At 43.3% G+C, this 16478-nt stretch overlaps 1 protein-coding gene across 5 annotated transcripts in view; it reads left to right on the top strand.

Moving 5' to 3' along the window:
• The window catches only part of LOC111143148 (proteasome subunit beta 2), a 32945-nt gene extending 23335 nt beyond the window's left edge, over positions 1-9610 (top strand). For 4 of the 5 annotated variants that reach the window (XM_022496650.1, XM_022496651.1, XM_022496652.1 and 1 more), the window contains exons 4-6: positions 5411-5573; positions 7057-7106; positions 9377-9610. In XM_022496650.1, coding sequence (XP_022352358.1) covers positions 5411-5573; positions 7057-7106; positions 9377-9484 — 321 coding nt within the window. In that variant the 3' untranslated portion in view covers positions 9485-9610. The remainder of the gene's footprint in view (positions 1-5410; positions 5574-7056; positions 7107-9376) is intronic. The other variant, XM_022496653.1, reaches the window with a different exon arrangement.
• The last annotated feature ends 6868 nt before the right edge of the window (positions 9611-16478 follow it).

Below are 16478 nucleotides of genomic sequence, written 5' to 3'. Positions count from 1 at the left end.
CTCTCTCTCTCTCTCTCTCTCTCTCTCTCTCTCTCTCTGCCTGCCTCTCTGCCTACTTGTGATTTCTCTCTGTGAAATAAATAAATAAAATCTTTAAAAAAAAACAAAACAAAACTAAGCATTTTGGTGTTTGCTAGGCTGTTGGGCAGAGAGTGTCTGATCTAAATATTTGGATTCATTTATTGGTCATCTGGATGTTTACGTTAGTTCAAAATTGTGTTTAATATTCAGTCCCAGCCTATATTGTGAAGGGTGCCTTGACATACAAGATACAGTTCTTGCCTTGGGGACCTCATAACTTTGTTTCATTACCTAGACTTGCTATCTAAATAATTAGAATAATGGTAACAGCCAAAGACTAGATTATATCATGACAGAACAAGGATTACTTTGTAAAGGATTCCATTTCGCTAGAATAATTGGCAGATTCTCACAGGGAATGCTGATCATGGGATAGAATGGAACCGATGAAAAAGCTAGAGGGGCACCTGGGTGGCTCAGTCGGTTAAGCAGCTGCCTTCAGCTCAGGTCATGATTCCATGGTCCTAGGATCAAGTCCTGTGTCGGGCTTCCTGCTTAGCGGAAAGCCTGCTTCTTCCCCTCCCTCTGCCTGCCACTCTGCCTACTTGTGCTCTCTCTCAATCTCTTAAATAAATAAATATATATGTACCATATATATATATTTACGTGTGTGTGTGTGTGTGTGTGTGTGTGTGTGTGTGTGTATCATCTTACCAAAAAAAAAAAAGGTAGCTAGAAAGTGAGGCCTGGCACTCAGGTGCACATATCTATAGCAGCGGAAACAGCATGAAAGTACTTAATAAATAAAGTACTTTTATTTATTCTCCAAGTCTACGTGTAAGGTTTGTTTTTGTTTGTATTTTTTCAGGCTTCCAGAAAATCTCTAGGTCTCTAGGTCTGTGATCAATCTCAAGATAGGTTAGGGTAGGTTCACTGTGAAGTGGGTATGCTCTAAGTTAAGATGCTTGTGAATGTCTTTGGCAGTGAATACAGTCACCACAAGGCCCCTGAAAAGAGTCTGGTAAGGGGAGAGGAGGAAACTGTCATTTACTGCATTTCTCCCATGTGTCAGGCAGTGTGCTAGGCACTTGTTATTAATATACCTCCATGTCTCTTTATGAAGACACATATGCTAGGAGTAGGTGGGCTTCTCCTGAGTTCTTGTTCTGTGTATTTCATGGGCACTGTGAACTGCATAGATGATTGTGTTTCTCTAGTGATAATTTTAGCATTTATCAAGTCTTTACTATGTCTTAGGCACTATGCTTACTGTTTATATGCATTATCTCTTTGAATCTTCACCGTAGCTCTTTTGTGTAGGTATTAGCCCATGTTTTTAATGAGAAAACTAAAGTTCAGAGAAGTTAAGTGACAAGCTTTTCTAAGGCCACACATTGGTAAGAGAGCCAGATTTTGAACTCAAGTCTGTGTATAGTGTAACCCAGCAATTTTTTCCTAAGATACTTATTTATGCTATTATTTTCCCTTTGTTCAGTTCTGTATCTGTATCCTTAGTTTTCCTTTACTTAGCAACCCATGTCTGAAGGGAGGTAGAAAGAGAAGGACCTAGGAATCTAGCAAAAAGCAACAGTGTGTGGACATTCAGAGAGATGCTGGCAGTCTGTTTAGACTTGAGTGAATTCTCGGAAGTAGGACCTACCACTTTCTGACATTTGTTTAGTGATTTTCCTCATCTTGGGATACTAGGCATTAGCCACATATAAATTAAAATGTGTAATGCTTTCTGGTATGATTATTACTCAGTCAGCAAATATTATATTGAGTGTGTACTATATGCTTATATATCATTGAACAAACCACACATAATCCTGCCTTCATGGAGCTTATAATTGGCATAAATATTTGAATATTTGTATTCAATACAAATTATATTGTATTTGTAGCTTACACATAAGTATTTCCCTAAACACACCACTAGCAGTCACACATGTGTATGTGGTCAGAATAGCACAAAATTGAAGGGCTTGGAATTTGTCTCATTCCGGGACAGTGGTAAGGATTCGAGAATATGAGGGGCTGTAACAGTCAAGAAACCCATAACTATGGCTTTGTCACTTTGAACACCATGATTCTCAGAGGAGCAGGAGTGACAGTATACAAGACTTTATTTAATTTTAAAAAACTAGTGTGAGCCAGAGATCTTCGATGGAGCATTGTCAGAAGAATTTCAGAAACTGCCAAGTTGTTACACAGATGTATTGATTTAATTAGTCTAGATAACACCATTTATTTATGCTTAAGCATCTCACACTTGCAAAAGTTGGTAATTCAAAGTCACACAATAATTTGTGAGTTATCTTCTCTACCACGTATTGTGGCTTCTGAATACCGACTTTGACGAGTGCATGTATCAGATGCTTCAGCATAAATAAATGATATTATATAGACCAGTTAAGCAATACAGTTTGCTTTTGAAGTTCCGTTGATACAGTTTCATGTAAAAATCTTTTGGTGGTGGCCTTTAAAATCACGTGTTTTAAACACAGCGTAATCTATAATAGTGTAGACAAGATCATCCCTGGAGACAGAACATAATCCGGGTTCTGTTGCTTAGACTTCTTGGGGTAGCAGAGTGGATCCTTAACTTACCATTACAACTTGATAAAATTATTCTAGTTGACCAGATGGTGGGCATTTTGGCCTGTGAACAAAAAATAGTAGAGTTAACCTCTTAGCGAAAAGATGAACTTTTTTTGTGATAGGTAAGAGAATTTATTATGAAATCTCTTGGGGAGGAAAACCAGCTAGAATCCCCATCTCTGCCATCTCTGTCTTTCTCCCCCTGCCCCTTGTTCTTCTGTTTCCTCTTTGCTATTTCACTTTTAACCATAACAACATGAAGGTATTCTATGTCTGCCTGATTTTACAGTACTGTTTTCACACTTGGAAAAAAATTCTATTAGATACATATTTTTATCTCTAGCCAATTTAAACAGAGTTGTCTTTGTTGTTTAAAGTGGTAAACTACTGAAAGGAGACTGGGGTATGGCTAATATACTAAGAAATTTAGGTAGCATCTTTTCTTCCAGAGTTTGGGATGCTCACCTCTATTATTTTTTCTCACCATACTCCCTGGAAGATAGAAAGGGGAAGGATTAACTAACCCAGTTTTACACATACGGAAACAGAAGCTCCTAGGGGTTAAGTGTCTTGCCTAAAGTCAGACTTACTAAGAACGTAGTTGCAGAATGTGGCAGAGAGTTCTGGAGCCTGGCAGAGTGTAGCACACTGCCCACCAAGAAATGTGACAGGCAGGTAATTATTTTCTCAGAAGACTTGACTACTGCTGGTCAGTTCCTACTCCTCTCAGACCGTCCACCATCTTATCCCTAAGGCAGAACCTTGTTTGCAGTTTAGAGCTACTCTGTAGTATTTGAGAAATGTTACTAGGACAGCTGGCTTGGAGTTCCAAGTAAGTATATAATATTTTCATGTGTTCTTCTAACATGAGTTTCTTTAAGTTTCCAAGTGCCCATGTTAACCATTTTTCCAAGAATGTGAGATGTCACTTTAAAGACCACTAGCTGTTATTACTTGATGCTCTGTAAAAGGGTGTGTAAATATATTCAGTTTCATTTAATGTGCATTTAATTGAATATGTAACTTTAAGGATGGGCACATAATCTTGAGCAAGGCTTGCTCACTACCCACAGTGGCAAATGTAAGATGAAAAACACATTTTGCAGTGAAAAAGGAAGCTATGTAAAATGGGAGTCTCACCACTGATGCCTAGGGGCATAGACAGGGTGAATGTAACATGGTAAATGGCCCAGCTGGTGTAAGAGAAAAAAGCATCCATTTGGAGATGAAGAGCAAGGCAGACTTAGTCAAGGTTCTTTGTAGAAACTTGCATATTTAGGGGCACCTGGGTGGCTCAATCATTAAGCGTCTATCTTCGGCTTGAGTCATGATCCCAGGGTCCTGGGATCGAGCCCCCTATCAGGCTCCCTGCTTGGCAGGAAGCCTGCTTTCCCTCTCTCTCTTCCCCAGCTTGTGTTCCTGTTCTCTCGAGCTTTCTGTCAAATATATAAATAAAATCTTTAAAAAAAGAAACTTGCATGTTTAGATTTGCTGGTAATACAAAGAAAAGACACCTGTTAATTACTTTACATTTGTCTCATTGATATAAATTACTTTTCAGTTATCTTAGGAGAGCCTTGTTATATAAGGAAAATATTACTAACATTTCACTTAAATCTATAGTTCTTCTAGTATTTACTATATTTCCACAGTTCTAGCATATTTTTGGACTTCCATTATTACTGTCTGGACTAAAAGTTTAGTGATTTGAGGGGTACCTGGCTGGCTCAGTTGGGGAGAACATGCAACTCTTGATCTAGGAGTTGTGAGTTTGAGCCCCATGTTGGGCATTGGAGCCTATTTAAAATTAAGAATTAAAAAAAAAGTTTAGTGATTTGACTTAAATTTTTGAGACTGCTATCCTTCTGCATCCCATGAGTTGTTTCTTTAATACTGGGGCATATGGTCTACCGCTTGAGAGTTTGGTCCCAGTGCCCAAACTGAAACTATTTTGGAAGCAGTGGTTGGGGCTGCTGCTTGCTTTAGTCTGTGGCATGACACTCCCAGAACGGTGTTTGTTGATTTCAGCGATTAGGACAGACGAAAGAGCACCTATGCTTTCTCTGCCTTTGAAATGCTTTTGTAACAAGTTCTTGTCCATAGGCTTCAAGAAGAAAGCAGTTTTGTTTTTGTTTTTTGGGTTTTTTTTAATACCTTAAAGTGCTCCTAATGCTCTTCTGTTCAGAGAAAAGAAGCCAGCCTCCCTTTACCTCTTACCACACTCTTGGACCTTTAGATTTTTCTCAGTTTTTACTTTCATCATGATTTCCTTAGCTGGTGCTGTTTTCTTAATCAAGAATTGGAATGTTTCGGGGCGCCTGGGTGGCTCAGTGGGTTAAAGCCTCTGCCTTCAGCTCAGGTCATGATCCCAGGGTCCTGGGATCGAGCCCCGTGTCGGGCTTTCTGCTCAGCAGGGAGCCTGCTCTCCTTCCTCTCTCTGCCTGCCTCTCTGCCTACTTGTGGTCTCTGTCAAATAAATAAATAAAATCTTAAAAAAAAAAAAAAAAAAGAATTGGAATGTTTCAGGGCACCTGGATGGCTCAGTGGGTTAAGCCTCTGCCTTCGGCTCGGGTCGTGATCTCAGGGTCCTGGGATCAAGCTCCTCTTTGGGCTCTGTGCTCAGCGGGGAGCCTGCTTCCCCCCCTCTCTCTCTGACTGCCTCTCTGCCTACTTGTGATCTCTGTCAAATAAATAAAAATAAAATCTTTTTAAAAAAATTTGGTATGTTCTCATTTGTCATGGGAAGAGATGTTGGTGTTCCTGATTTGACCATGTCTTTCTTTTGCAGACCCCGTATCATGTCAACCTCCTCCTGGCTGGCTATGATGAGCATGAGGGTCCAGCGCTCTACTACATGGACTACCTGGCAGCCTTGGCCAAGGCCCCTTTTGCAGCCCATGGCTATGGTGCCTTCCTGACTCTCAGTATCCTGGACCGATATTATACACCAAGTAAGTTCTAGTGCACTAGGTAGGGAGTAGTAGCAGAGCCCCATCCTGAGCTGCTTCCTCATTTTGCACACCACCCCTTGGGCTTGTGTGGTCAGGGCTTGAGTAGAGGATGGATGGAGCCTGGGAAGCACATCCAGGTACCTTGTGGAAGCTGCTCTCCCTGTAGGGGAGAAGGGCTAATAAAAGTAGTCCCTTTCTGCCAGACAAAAGGAGATACTGCCTATGTCCAGAGCTGGGTTTTGTTTTGTTTTGAAGGGTGTGGGAGTAGTGAATAAGACTAATTTTTCAGTTTTTTAACTCACTTTACTCTGCCTAGATGCTTATTAGCATCTCAGCTATAAAGAACGAGCAAATAAACCAAGTGGTTTGTGTGTTTGTTTTGAGCTTGTGAGGTTGAACAGGTCCCTAGCATGACAACTGAGGATGTTTTTTGCTTAAAATGTGAACGCTTTTGAAGGCCACAAGTCTAGGCCCTTCCCTTGGTTCTTATCACCTGATGGCTGACCCTTCTATAAGAAAAAGCTGGCTCTCTCCTTGTCGATAAACTGTCAGCTTGGCCAAGCTTTCAGCACAGGAATGCCTTTGTGCTAAGTTTTATCTTCTGACTCCAGTCCCAACCTTGGTTTTCGCCACCATGAGCAACAGGCACTTGGGATTTTTCACTTTTTACAGGCTGTAGATGCAGCACAGATAGCCACTTCTCTCCTTAAATTCCATTCTTCCCTGTCAGGACAGGAAAAATCTGGCTCCTCCACTCTTTTTTTGGTGCTGTCCTCTCACTCAACCTTAGCCATGCCAGAGCTCTAGGCCACATTCTGAAAAGAATTAGCCTTGCCTCCTAGTGACTGTTTCTTGATTTGGCATCTGTCAGTAATACAGCTGACTTGCCCACCAAAATCACCACTAACCACCCCGAAGCTGAACTGCATAATATGTCATCCCAGTTTGCCATGCTTCTGGACAGTTCCTTTGGCTCTGATTTTATGAGAGTCTCAGCCCTATCCCATGAATTCTCTTTCCATTGTTAAAGGGAGACCCAGCTGGGAAAGTGAGGCTAAAACTCGGGCCCTGTCCTCCCTTTCCCTGACTTGCAGCTGGCTAGGGCAGATGGAACTGATTTAAGCCCTGGTCTAAAAGGGGGGGTTGGGGTGCATGTAGAGGTGAGGGGGATGGGCTGTAAAAAAGAGGCAAGCCGCTGGACTTCTCTAGAGGCAGGCCCTGGCCATGGGAGGCAGAATTCCGTCATGCTTACCCTTCTCTGTAGCAAATCAATTTGCAATGGCTTGTGGCTGCCAGAGCACTGGGTCTGGGGCACCTTCCACTGCATATGGAATAAGTTTATTGCAAACTAGAAGGCTAGGCATTTTTTTGCCGTTTCCATTTGTGTGGCATACTGACCTGAAGAAGTTTGACAGGTAAAAGTTGTGGCAGATAGACTTAATGGCATCACCTTGAGTGCATGGTCTCTTGTGTTCTCTTTCAGCTATCTCTCGTGAGAGGGCAGTGGAGCTTCTTAGGAAATGTCTAGAGGAGGTGAGTAGCTCCCACAGGATCCTGAAAGGAATGTTTATCTCTGTTTGCCAATATTGTTCCGTTCCTTGGTTGCATTTTTTTCTGATCTTTGCCAGAAGGTGTAATACATACCCACTAACCAGATGTGAAGTTCCTACCAGGTATAGAGTTTGGTGGGTAACAAGCTTAGTTTTTTCCTCTCCTGGGTTTCCTCTCATCAATGTCAGTTTTACAGTTTAGTTACTTGTTAAGTGGGGGTGGACAGGTTCATCCAGCCTAGTGGCTCTTAGATTTTGGTGTGTATAATCTAGGGACCTGTGGGGTTTTTTTGTTTGTTTGTTTATTTTTCGTTTTGTTTTTAAGCAGATTCATGACTATCCCACTCCCACCTCCATCCGCTTTTTTTTTTTTTTCTTTTAAAAATTTTATTTATTTATTTGACAGACAGAGATCACAGGTAGTCAGAGAGGCATGCAGAGAGAGAGAGAGGAGGAAGCAGGCTCCCCGCGGACCAGAGAGCTCACTGCGGAGCTCGATTCCAGGACCCCGGGATCATGACCTGAGTCGAAGGCAGAGGCTTTAACCCACTGAGCCACCCAGCTTCCCATTCTGATTCATTTGTCCTGGTGTGGAGCCTGAGTAATTGGCAGTGCCAAGTGATTTTGTTGCAGGTGGTAACTGGAACATACTTTAAGAACTACTACTGCCCTAGACTTTATACCTGCTCTGTTCTTGTGCCACCTGGAGTTGCCATACTGCCTGCTCTCTCACAGTGCAGTAGTCCTGGAGAGAAAGCCTTCACTGAGAATTCAGGAGGCCACAGAAAGCAACTAGGAAGCTTAAAGCGGAAGAGAAGGGTAGCCTTTAGTTTACGAGGCCAGGCACATGGACCCCACCCATTCCAGTACTACTCCTAAGAGTCTTTGGGGTACATATGGAGGATGAGGAGGAAGAGAAAGCAGCTCCCATAGGCATTTGAATTCTTTCTCTGTTTCTGTCGCCTAAGGATGAACTTGAATTTGTGGTCTGGTGAGAGAGTAGGAGGGTGAGAGCCAGGTGGGAGCATTGGGCATGATGTCGATTTGCCTCTTATACAGCCCTGTCATTTTCAGTCCACAGTGCCCCCTTCTTCCTCTTGTTTGTGAATCCCCTTTCCAAAGCAGAAGCTGAGAATAAACTCATGTGCTTTCTTCAATCATTCAGCTAAGAGGCTGTATTAGTCCAGTAGTCCTAAGTGTTACAAGGGGGCCACTAGGGAGAAGTCACTGGCATATCAAGTGCTTTGAGACTTTATTCACCATGGATTCTCAGTTTGATCATTTAGAAACCCACATTTCCTTATTGTCACCTTTTCTTGATTTTGCAGTTTGTTTCTGGACATAGGAGCCATCAGCTAGAGGGGTCTCAGGAAATGGAATGGGTTGTTGTCGATGCCTAGTCCTCAGCTGTAAGAGGAGATGGGAAATATGGAGGGTGGGCTTAGACCTGGGGAGGTGGGCATCTCTAGGATATGCTCCTAAGGGAGCAAGTAGAGAGCTTTCTGCCTTCTCTCTGAAGACTAAGTGAGGTATCTGGGAAGGGTGGCCACAGAAGCATAGATTTCCTCCAGCTGTGTTCCTCAGCTATGTCTCTAGCCAGGTTAGTGGGGGCTGTGTGCTTCCACGCACCTAGACCACAGCTCCTTTGGAACAGCCTCTCAAGCAGAGAATCTTAAGAGAGTGCAGAGATGTTACTTTAATCACAGGTCAGCTTGGATTGCAGGAGTCAAGCAGGGGTTGTTCCAAGAACAGTTCTGCCAACCTCCTCCCTCCCATTCCTCTAGCTGCACACACCTGGGCCTTATATAATGTTGGGGGCGGGGGTTGGGTTGACTGGAGCAAACTCCTGGGACGTAGGAGTACATTGCTTTGGTCCAAAGCTTATTCCTAGGGCAGTCACTCCTTTGTTGGCTTTACTACCTTGAGAATTTTAAAAAAGAAGTCCACATTTACCAGACTGATTGGTAGCTGACTGTGGGGAATAGAGCCTTGACTTGTCTTACTCTTTCATCAGCTGAGTGACCAGAGACGAGCTCCCACCTGCCTCTCCCAGTTCTTGCTCTCTGCCCCCCAGCTTCCAGCTGCAGTTTGGGCTTTCTTCAGTGTCTGAGGACTGACTGCCCCGGTAGAAAATAAGCTCCACAAAAGCAGGAATTTTTATCTGCTGGTATGCCCAGTGCCTCAAAGAGAGCCTGGCCTATAGGTAGTGCTAAGTAAAGATTATTGACTGATTTTCTTCATGTCTCTCTGCAGCTCCAGAAACGCTTCATCCTGAATCTGCCAACCTTCAGTGTTCGAATCATTGACAAAAATGGCATCCATGACCTGGACAACATTTCCTTCCCTAAACAGGGCTCCTAACCTTACGCTGTCCCTCCCACTTGCCAGGGGACTTTTTTTGATGGGCTCCTTCATCTTTTCTACTCTTTTGACGTGCATCCTTGACAGATGGTTAATTCAGAATAAAGCTAAATCTGGATAAATTGAGCTCTCTGGTTTGAGTCTCAGTTTACCTAATACCACCTCAAGACAGAAACGGAGAGAGGATTATCTGCATTGGACTTTTTGCCAGGACTGTTTCTCCCTCTGCCCCTTTCCCTTCATTAATGCTTTAATTGCCCTTTAGTAGCAGACAGCCCCACGTTCTGTTTCACTGCCCGTCAGGCTCTTCATATATCTTGCTCGCTAATGTCTCATTCCCCTAAAGCAGTGGTTCTTTTTGCCCCTAAGCTTAACATTTTAAAAATTAATTAATTTGAATAGGTGATACATACACTTAATTAAAAAATGCAAAGGATACAAAGTAAAATATTACATAGTAAGAAAATTATAAAGTAGAAGAACTTGCAAAGTAATTACATAGTAAAAAATATTTCTCCTTTCCCTATAATTTGATCACCTGCTTCCCTTCCCAGAAGAAACTTCAGCTACTAATTTCTTATCTATCCTTTAAGATCTAAGTTGTATATGTACATGTATAAAGCATGCACATGTATGCGTGCATGCACACACATATCCCCACTGAAAAATATTTTTAAATGTTCTGCATATTGTTTTTTTCATTTAACACTATACTGGAGATTGTTCTATATCTGTGTGTGTGTGTGTGTGTGTGTGTGTGTGTGTGTATACATATTCTTGTTGACAGTTTTGTAATATTCTATTAAATTGATGTACTATAGGCAGCTAACCAGATCCTGTTTTACTTCCTAATCTAGCTTTTTGGGTAATTACATGAATAATGTAGGTGTTTTTTGATTAGTGCTATTGAAACAGTGGTTCCTAACTGGATGTTTGTATCAGAATCACCTGGGGAGTTTTCTTTTTCTGGGTACATGATTAGGCTGTTCACCCAGATTCTTCTTCTTCTTCTATTTTTTTTTTTTTTTTATATTTTATTCCTTTATTTGAGAGAGAACACAAGTGGTGGGAGTGTGTGGGGAGGGAGAGGGAGAAGCAGAACCCCCCTGAGTAGGGAGTTTGCCATGGGGCTCAATCCCAGGACCCCAGGATCATGACCTAAGCCAAAAGTAGATGCTTAACCAACTGAGCCACCCAGGCACCCCTCACTCCCAGATTCTAAGTAGGTTTGGGTCTTAGTCATAGGAATATTTTTTAAAGCTTCCCAACTTATTTTTATATTCAACCATGATAGAGAACCACTGGGTGGAAGTTTCTTTAGAGAGTGGCCCTCAAACTGAAGCCTGGAGGGCTTACTGACACACAGCTTGCTAGGTCCTACCCCTATAGCTTCTACATGTTTGGGGTGTGGCCTGAGATCTTGCATTTCTAACATTTCCAGTTGAAGCTGCCGCTGCTGGTCCAGCAACCAAACGTCAAACCCCATTTGATCTCAAACTAAGATAAGGCCTACTTTATCCGGTTCTGTGCTACTCTTAATATCAAATACAGATAGGTTTTTTGTTTATCTGAAGTGAAATACCATCTCTCTACAGATCAGAGCATTTGTACTAACAGTATTGTGTTAACATCAGCTTAGAATATCATACCCTTTTCGATAAGCCACTGGTAAATGCTTTATACCTTAAGAAGGAAGTTAATCATTGGATAGGTGGGGAAAAGAGATGATTCATATCACCACAGCTCGCTCAACCGCTAGTGCGACTATGAATATGTGTGGGTTTGGGCTTTTGACTGGATTCCTGAGCTCTTTCTAGGGCATCTATTTTTAAAGCTTCACAGGTGATTCTGATGCTTGCCCCAGTAGAGGACCACTACTAAAGTACAGGCGGTCCTGCTTCCTGTTTTTTTCCAACCGTGAAATGGTCAAAATTGTATCTATTCCATGGGGGATAGTTAGGAGGATTCCATGAGGTAATTAAGGCATTTTGAACAGGGCCTGGCATGCGGTATGTGCTCAGTAAGGATATAATTGTTGGTAAACTTGGTATTTTGTATCCATGCCTCACTAGGAATGAAATGGTTCTCTGCCTCTGAATGTTAAGTGTCCCCAGGACAATCTAGGTAAGCCCACCAGCCCACCCTGATTCCCAATCTCTTTTCTCCAATCCAGATCTCTTTCCTGAGCTCCAGATCAACTTATTCCTAATTAGCTTACCGTCCTGCCATAGGAACTATCATGTCTAAAGCTGAGCTTTACCATCTGCTCCATCCAGAAGTCCTCTGCAGCATTCCATCTTAGATAATAATAGTCACCTAGCTCCCAAGTACCCAAACCAGAAACCTAGGCATCTTTTTTTTTTTTTTTTTTTTTAAGTAATCTCTGTATACAATGTGGGGCTTGAACTCATAACCCCGAGATCAAGTATCAGATGCTGTATCAACTGAGCCAGACAGATGCCCAGGCATCATTTATTTTTTAAAAATGTAATCTAATTGGTGCCTGGATGGCTCAGATGGTTAAGCATCTGCCTTTGGCTCTGGTCATGATCCCAGGGGTCCTGGGATCATGTCCTGCATTGGGCTCCCTGCTCCACGGGGAGCCTACTTCTCTCTCTCTCTCTCTCTCTCTCATGAATAAATGGAATATAAAATAAACTTGGTTTTACAGAAAAGTTGCAAAGATAATACAGAGTTTCCCTGTACCTTTCACATGGTTTTCCCTAAGTTAACATCTTACATAGTCACTGTGCATTTGTCAAAACTAAGAAACCATCATTGGTTCATATGTTAGTATTAACTAAATTCCAGGTTTTATTCAGATTTTACCAGTTTGTCCACTAATATCCTTTTTCTGTTCTGGAATATAGGCCAGGATACCACACTGTACTCAGCTAAGCACCATTTTTGGTGCCTTCTTTTTCTCCTACCTTCACATAGTCACCAAGTTCTAACAGTATTAGTTCCTGAATCTCTTCTAGTAAAAATCTCTACCCCAGTATTCTGATTTATTCCCTCATAATTCTTTCCTGGACTATTTTTTTAAAAAAGATTTTATTTATTCATTTGATAGAGACACAGCAAGAAAGGGAACACAAACAGAGGGAGTGGGAGAGGGAGAAGCAGGCTTCCCACTGAGCAGGGAGCCCAATGCAGGGCTCAATCCCAGGATCCTGGGATCATGACCTGAGCCAAAGGCAGATGCTTAAAAACTGAGCCACCCAGGTGCCCCTTTCCTGGACTACTTTAACAGCCTTCTACCTTCTCTACTTTTCCTCTCTTTCCTCTCTAGTTCTTTCTCTGTACTCTACAAGTTTGATCATTCATACCTCTTTTCACTTAAAACTTTATGATGGGGGCGCCTGGGTGGCTCAGTCATTGGGCGTCTGCCTTTGGTTCAAGTCATGGTCCCAGGGTCCTGGGATCGAGTCCCACATTGGGCTCCCTGCTCGGCGGGGAGCCTGCTTCTCTCTCTCTCACTGTCCTTGTTTGTGTTCCCTCTCTGGCTGTCTCTGTCAAATAAATAAATAAAATCTTTAACAAAACAAAAACTTTCTGATGGTTTTCCACTACTTAGAGTAGTGGAACTTACAGTTCTTTAGTTTGACATGCTGGGCATTTATTAATCTCCATGCTTAGCTCCCCAATTTCCTTTCCCTCTTTTATACCCCGTAAAGCCCTTGATTCAAATGAATTTCTATGGACTCAGCATGCGTTTTTACTCCACACCTGTTTGTACCTACTAGACGAAGGGTAAACATTGCTTCAAGAAGCTTTTCTTACAGATGATGTATATGTATGTGATTGAGTCATAGTGTGGTATACTCTGATGTTTTCTAATCTGTAGTCTATTAGATTATTTATTTATTCTAAAGACTTATCTATGAGAGAGAGAGAGCGAGGGAGGGCAGAGGGAGAGAATCTTTCCTTTTTTTTTTTTTTTTTAAAGATTTTATTTATTTATTTTGACAGAGATCACAAGTAGGCAGAGAAGCAGAGAGAGAGAGAGGAGGAAGCAGGCTCCCTGCTGAGCAGAGAGCCCGATGCGGGGCTCGATCCCAGGACCCTGGAATCATGACCTGAGCCAAAGGCAGAGGCTTTAACCCACTGAGCCACCCAGGCGCCCCAGGAGAGAATCTTTCAAACAGACTCTCCACTGAGTGCAGAGTCCAGTGATGCAGGGGCCTGATCTCACAACCCATGACATCACCACCTGAACTGAAACCAAGAGTCAGACACCCAATCGACTGAGCCACCCAGGCACCCCCAGATTTTGTCTTTTTTTAATGTCAACGGTGTCCCTCTTAAATTGATTTTCTGAAGTTTGAAAAACACTGGGAATTCACTGATTCTTTAACACTCCTGCCCGGGCTCCTCAGAACGGTCTTCTGATTGGTTCCCATCTGCTTTTAGGTGATTAATACACAGAAAACAGTCTATTCCTTTCCAGACCTGAGGTGAGAGGAGATAGGCTGGAGAAGAGAACAGCTGGTTTGCCTCAGGGTAGGGAAGCTCAGCCCCAGCTGGTGAAGAGATTGGGGAAGTGATGAGGAACAGTGGAGGAGGGCACTGAAATAGCTTGAGAAGTGCTTGGCTTCCCAGCTCAGGAACAGTGGCTGAGCCTGCCCTGCCTGAATCCTGGCTAATGCCTGGAGCTCGGAGTCCTTTCGCTGTCTCCTCAGCATGGCCCTTGGCCCGAAGCAGCAGCTGTGTAGAAGCAGAATTGGGGGCCTTCTTGGGATTCGAACCGTCTGCCTCTCCCTTAGCTCTGGCGTGTTTGGAATACGTGTTTGACGGGAGAAAGGCCTGCCACTCAGCCTCACTCACCAAACATCATGAGGTTTGAAAGTGGGACAGGTATTCAAAAGCTACTCTTACTCTTCCTGGAGCCCCATGAGCCTTTAAAATAGAACAGGAAAGTCTTTTCTTTAAATGAATATAAACTCCAAAAACTGATGCTTACCCAGTCTAAACACTCTCCATTTAATTCACAGCTACTTGCTTTACAAAAAAGAAGCCACGTAATCCGTCTGTATATGCTTTTCCCTTAATCATCATCTACTGTTCTTTAGGGCTAGACCCAGTTTGTCAGAGGCTAACACACAATTTTTTCCCCTGTGGAGTAACAAACAAACCTTACTGGGAAGAATCAAATGCTGAGACCTCATCTGAAGCTTCTTATGCCACTTACATTCCCCACACTTACTCCTGCCTCTACTGCTACCATCTTGACCGTAGACTGGAGGACCAGAGCCTTGGGGCCCAACGGACTGCAGGACCTGCTTTCCCTCGCTGGACTCAGAACCGGGGGCCCTTCTGCAGAGGGCATGGGGAGCATTGGGAATGGAGGGGTGGATCAGACAGACCTGCATGGGTTCCTCTTGGTCGCTCTGTGACCTTAGTCAAGTTACTCTGGACTAGAATTTTCTTATCTCTAAAATAGGACTTGGTTAAGACTACATGGTTAACAGGGAAAGTTGTCCAGCATTGAGTCATCCGTAATAAACTAATTTCCTCCTTGCTCACCTTAGAGATACCTACAGCCTTATATTGACTTGTTGCTATGTGTTGGGCATTGTTTAAGTGATGTATGTGTTATCTCATTTAATCCCCTCAACTTCCCAAGGTCTCAACTTTAGTGGCTGAGTGTCTCTTTCCAGGCCCAGGACTTTGGTCAAAGCAGAGCATACATGCTTCCTGCCGTCCCTCCCTTCTGTCTTCCATATGGGTAGTATGAGGCAGTGAACCTTCTTGGGAAAAGAGGTCACATCTTTGGACCTTTACCCTGGAGATGATCGCTAGACCTTTTGTTCCCTTCACTTCTGCAAAACACTCAACATCTTGGAGAACACACCTGCAAGCAACTGGCCAAAGAGCATTCCTGGCAAAGAGCACAGTGAGTGCAGCTGCCCAGAAGCATAAGACTAAGTGGTAATTGCAGGTACAAGCAGGAAGCTAGTGTGATTGGCTCAAAAGGAATCAGAAAGAGAATAGTTTAAGATAAGGTTGGAGGTGGGCAAAGCCCGGGTCATTGCTGGGCTTTGTATGAGGGTATACGGTCAAAACCGAGAGTGGTTGGAAGGTTACTGCAGTAGTCCCGAGGACTAGGGTCATGGCAGAGAAGACAGACGAAGATGGGTCTGCTGATGAATTGGGTGTAGGGAAAGAGATATGACCCCCCAGTTTCTCACTTGAGCAGCTGGGTGGAGGGTGGTGCCATGTTCTCAGAGGGAAAGTGTGGAGGTCGAGATGTGAGAATCTGAGTCATATACTGCATTTTGGACGTACATTTGAGATGCCTGTTCGTCCAGTGGAGACATAGGACAGACAGGCTAATGCACACACAAGCCTGGAGATCAGGGAGGCGCCCCCAAGGAAGGGCAACATTTAGAGATCAAATAGAGAAGGAGCCAGAGTTGGAACCAGAGAGGTCAGAGAAACCAGATGTTGGGAGCCAGAGAAGAGTGTTTCAGAAAAGAAAGTTGTCAGTCATGTCAGGGGCTGCTAACCCCACGAAAAAGGCCTTCGGATTTGACATTGTGGCCATTGGTGACTTTGCTGAGTGAATTTCAATAGTCTCTGGAAGCCAGAGTGAAGTGGGCTGAAGAGTGAATGAGGGGGAGGAAGTGGAGGCAGGGGGGTATTGATCTTTCACAAACTTGAACTCAGGGAGATAAATGGGGGAAGGTTTATGTTTTGTAAGGTGACAGACCCTAGAACAGGAGTGCTTTGGGGAGTGACGTAGTAGATGATTGTGTAGAGAAGGAGACACTGATGGATGCAGGAAAGGCTGCCTGAAGAATGAAATCCTCAAGAAGACAGCCAGACTAGCACTGGACACTCACAGTCACCAGCATCCATACTGACACATACAGACCCACCACCAATAGTCGTGTTAATACATCACATAGACCTACAGGTAGACGGACACTTTTAGACACAGGCCCACCGAGTCCAAGAGTACTCATACACACCTGGGATCCACTTCTCTTAA

The sequence above is a fragment of the Enhydra lutris genome, unplaced genomic scaffold, assembly GCF_002288905.1.
Source record: "Enhydra lutris kenyoni isolate GAN:26980312 unplaced genomic scaffold, ASM228890v2 scaffoldscaffold9, whole genome shotgun sequence".
Lineage (NCBI taxonomy): Eukaryota > Metazoa > Chordata > Mammalia > Carnivora > Mustelidae > Enhydra > Enhydra lutris.
The sequence above is the reverse complement of the archived record's forward strand: the minus strand, read 5'-3'. Positions and strand labels throughout refer to the sequence as shown.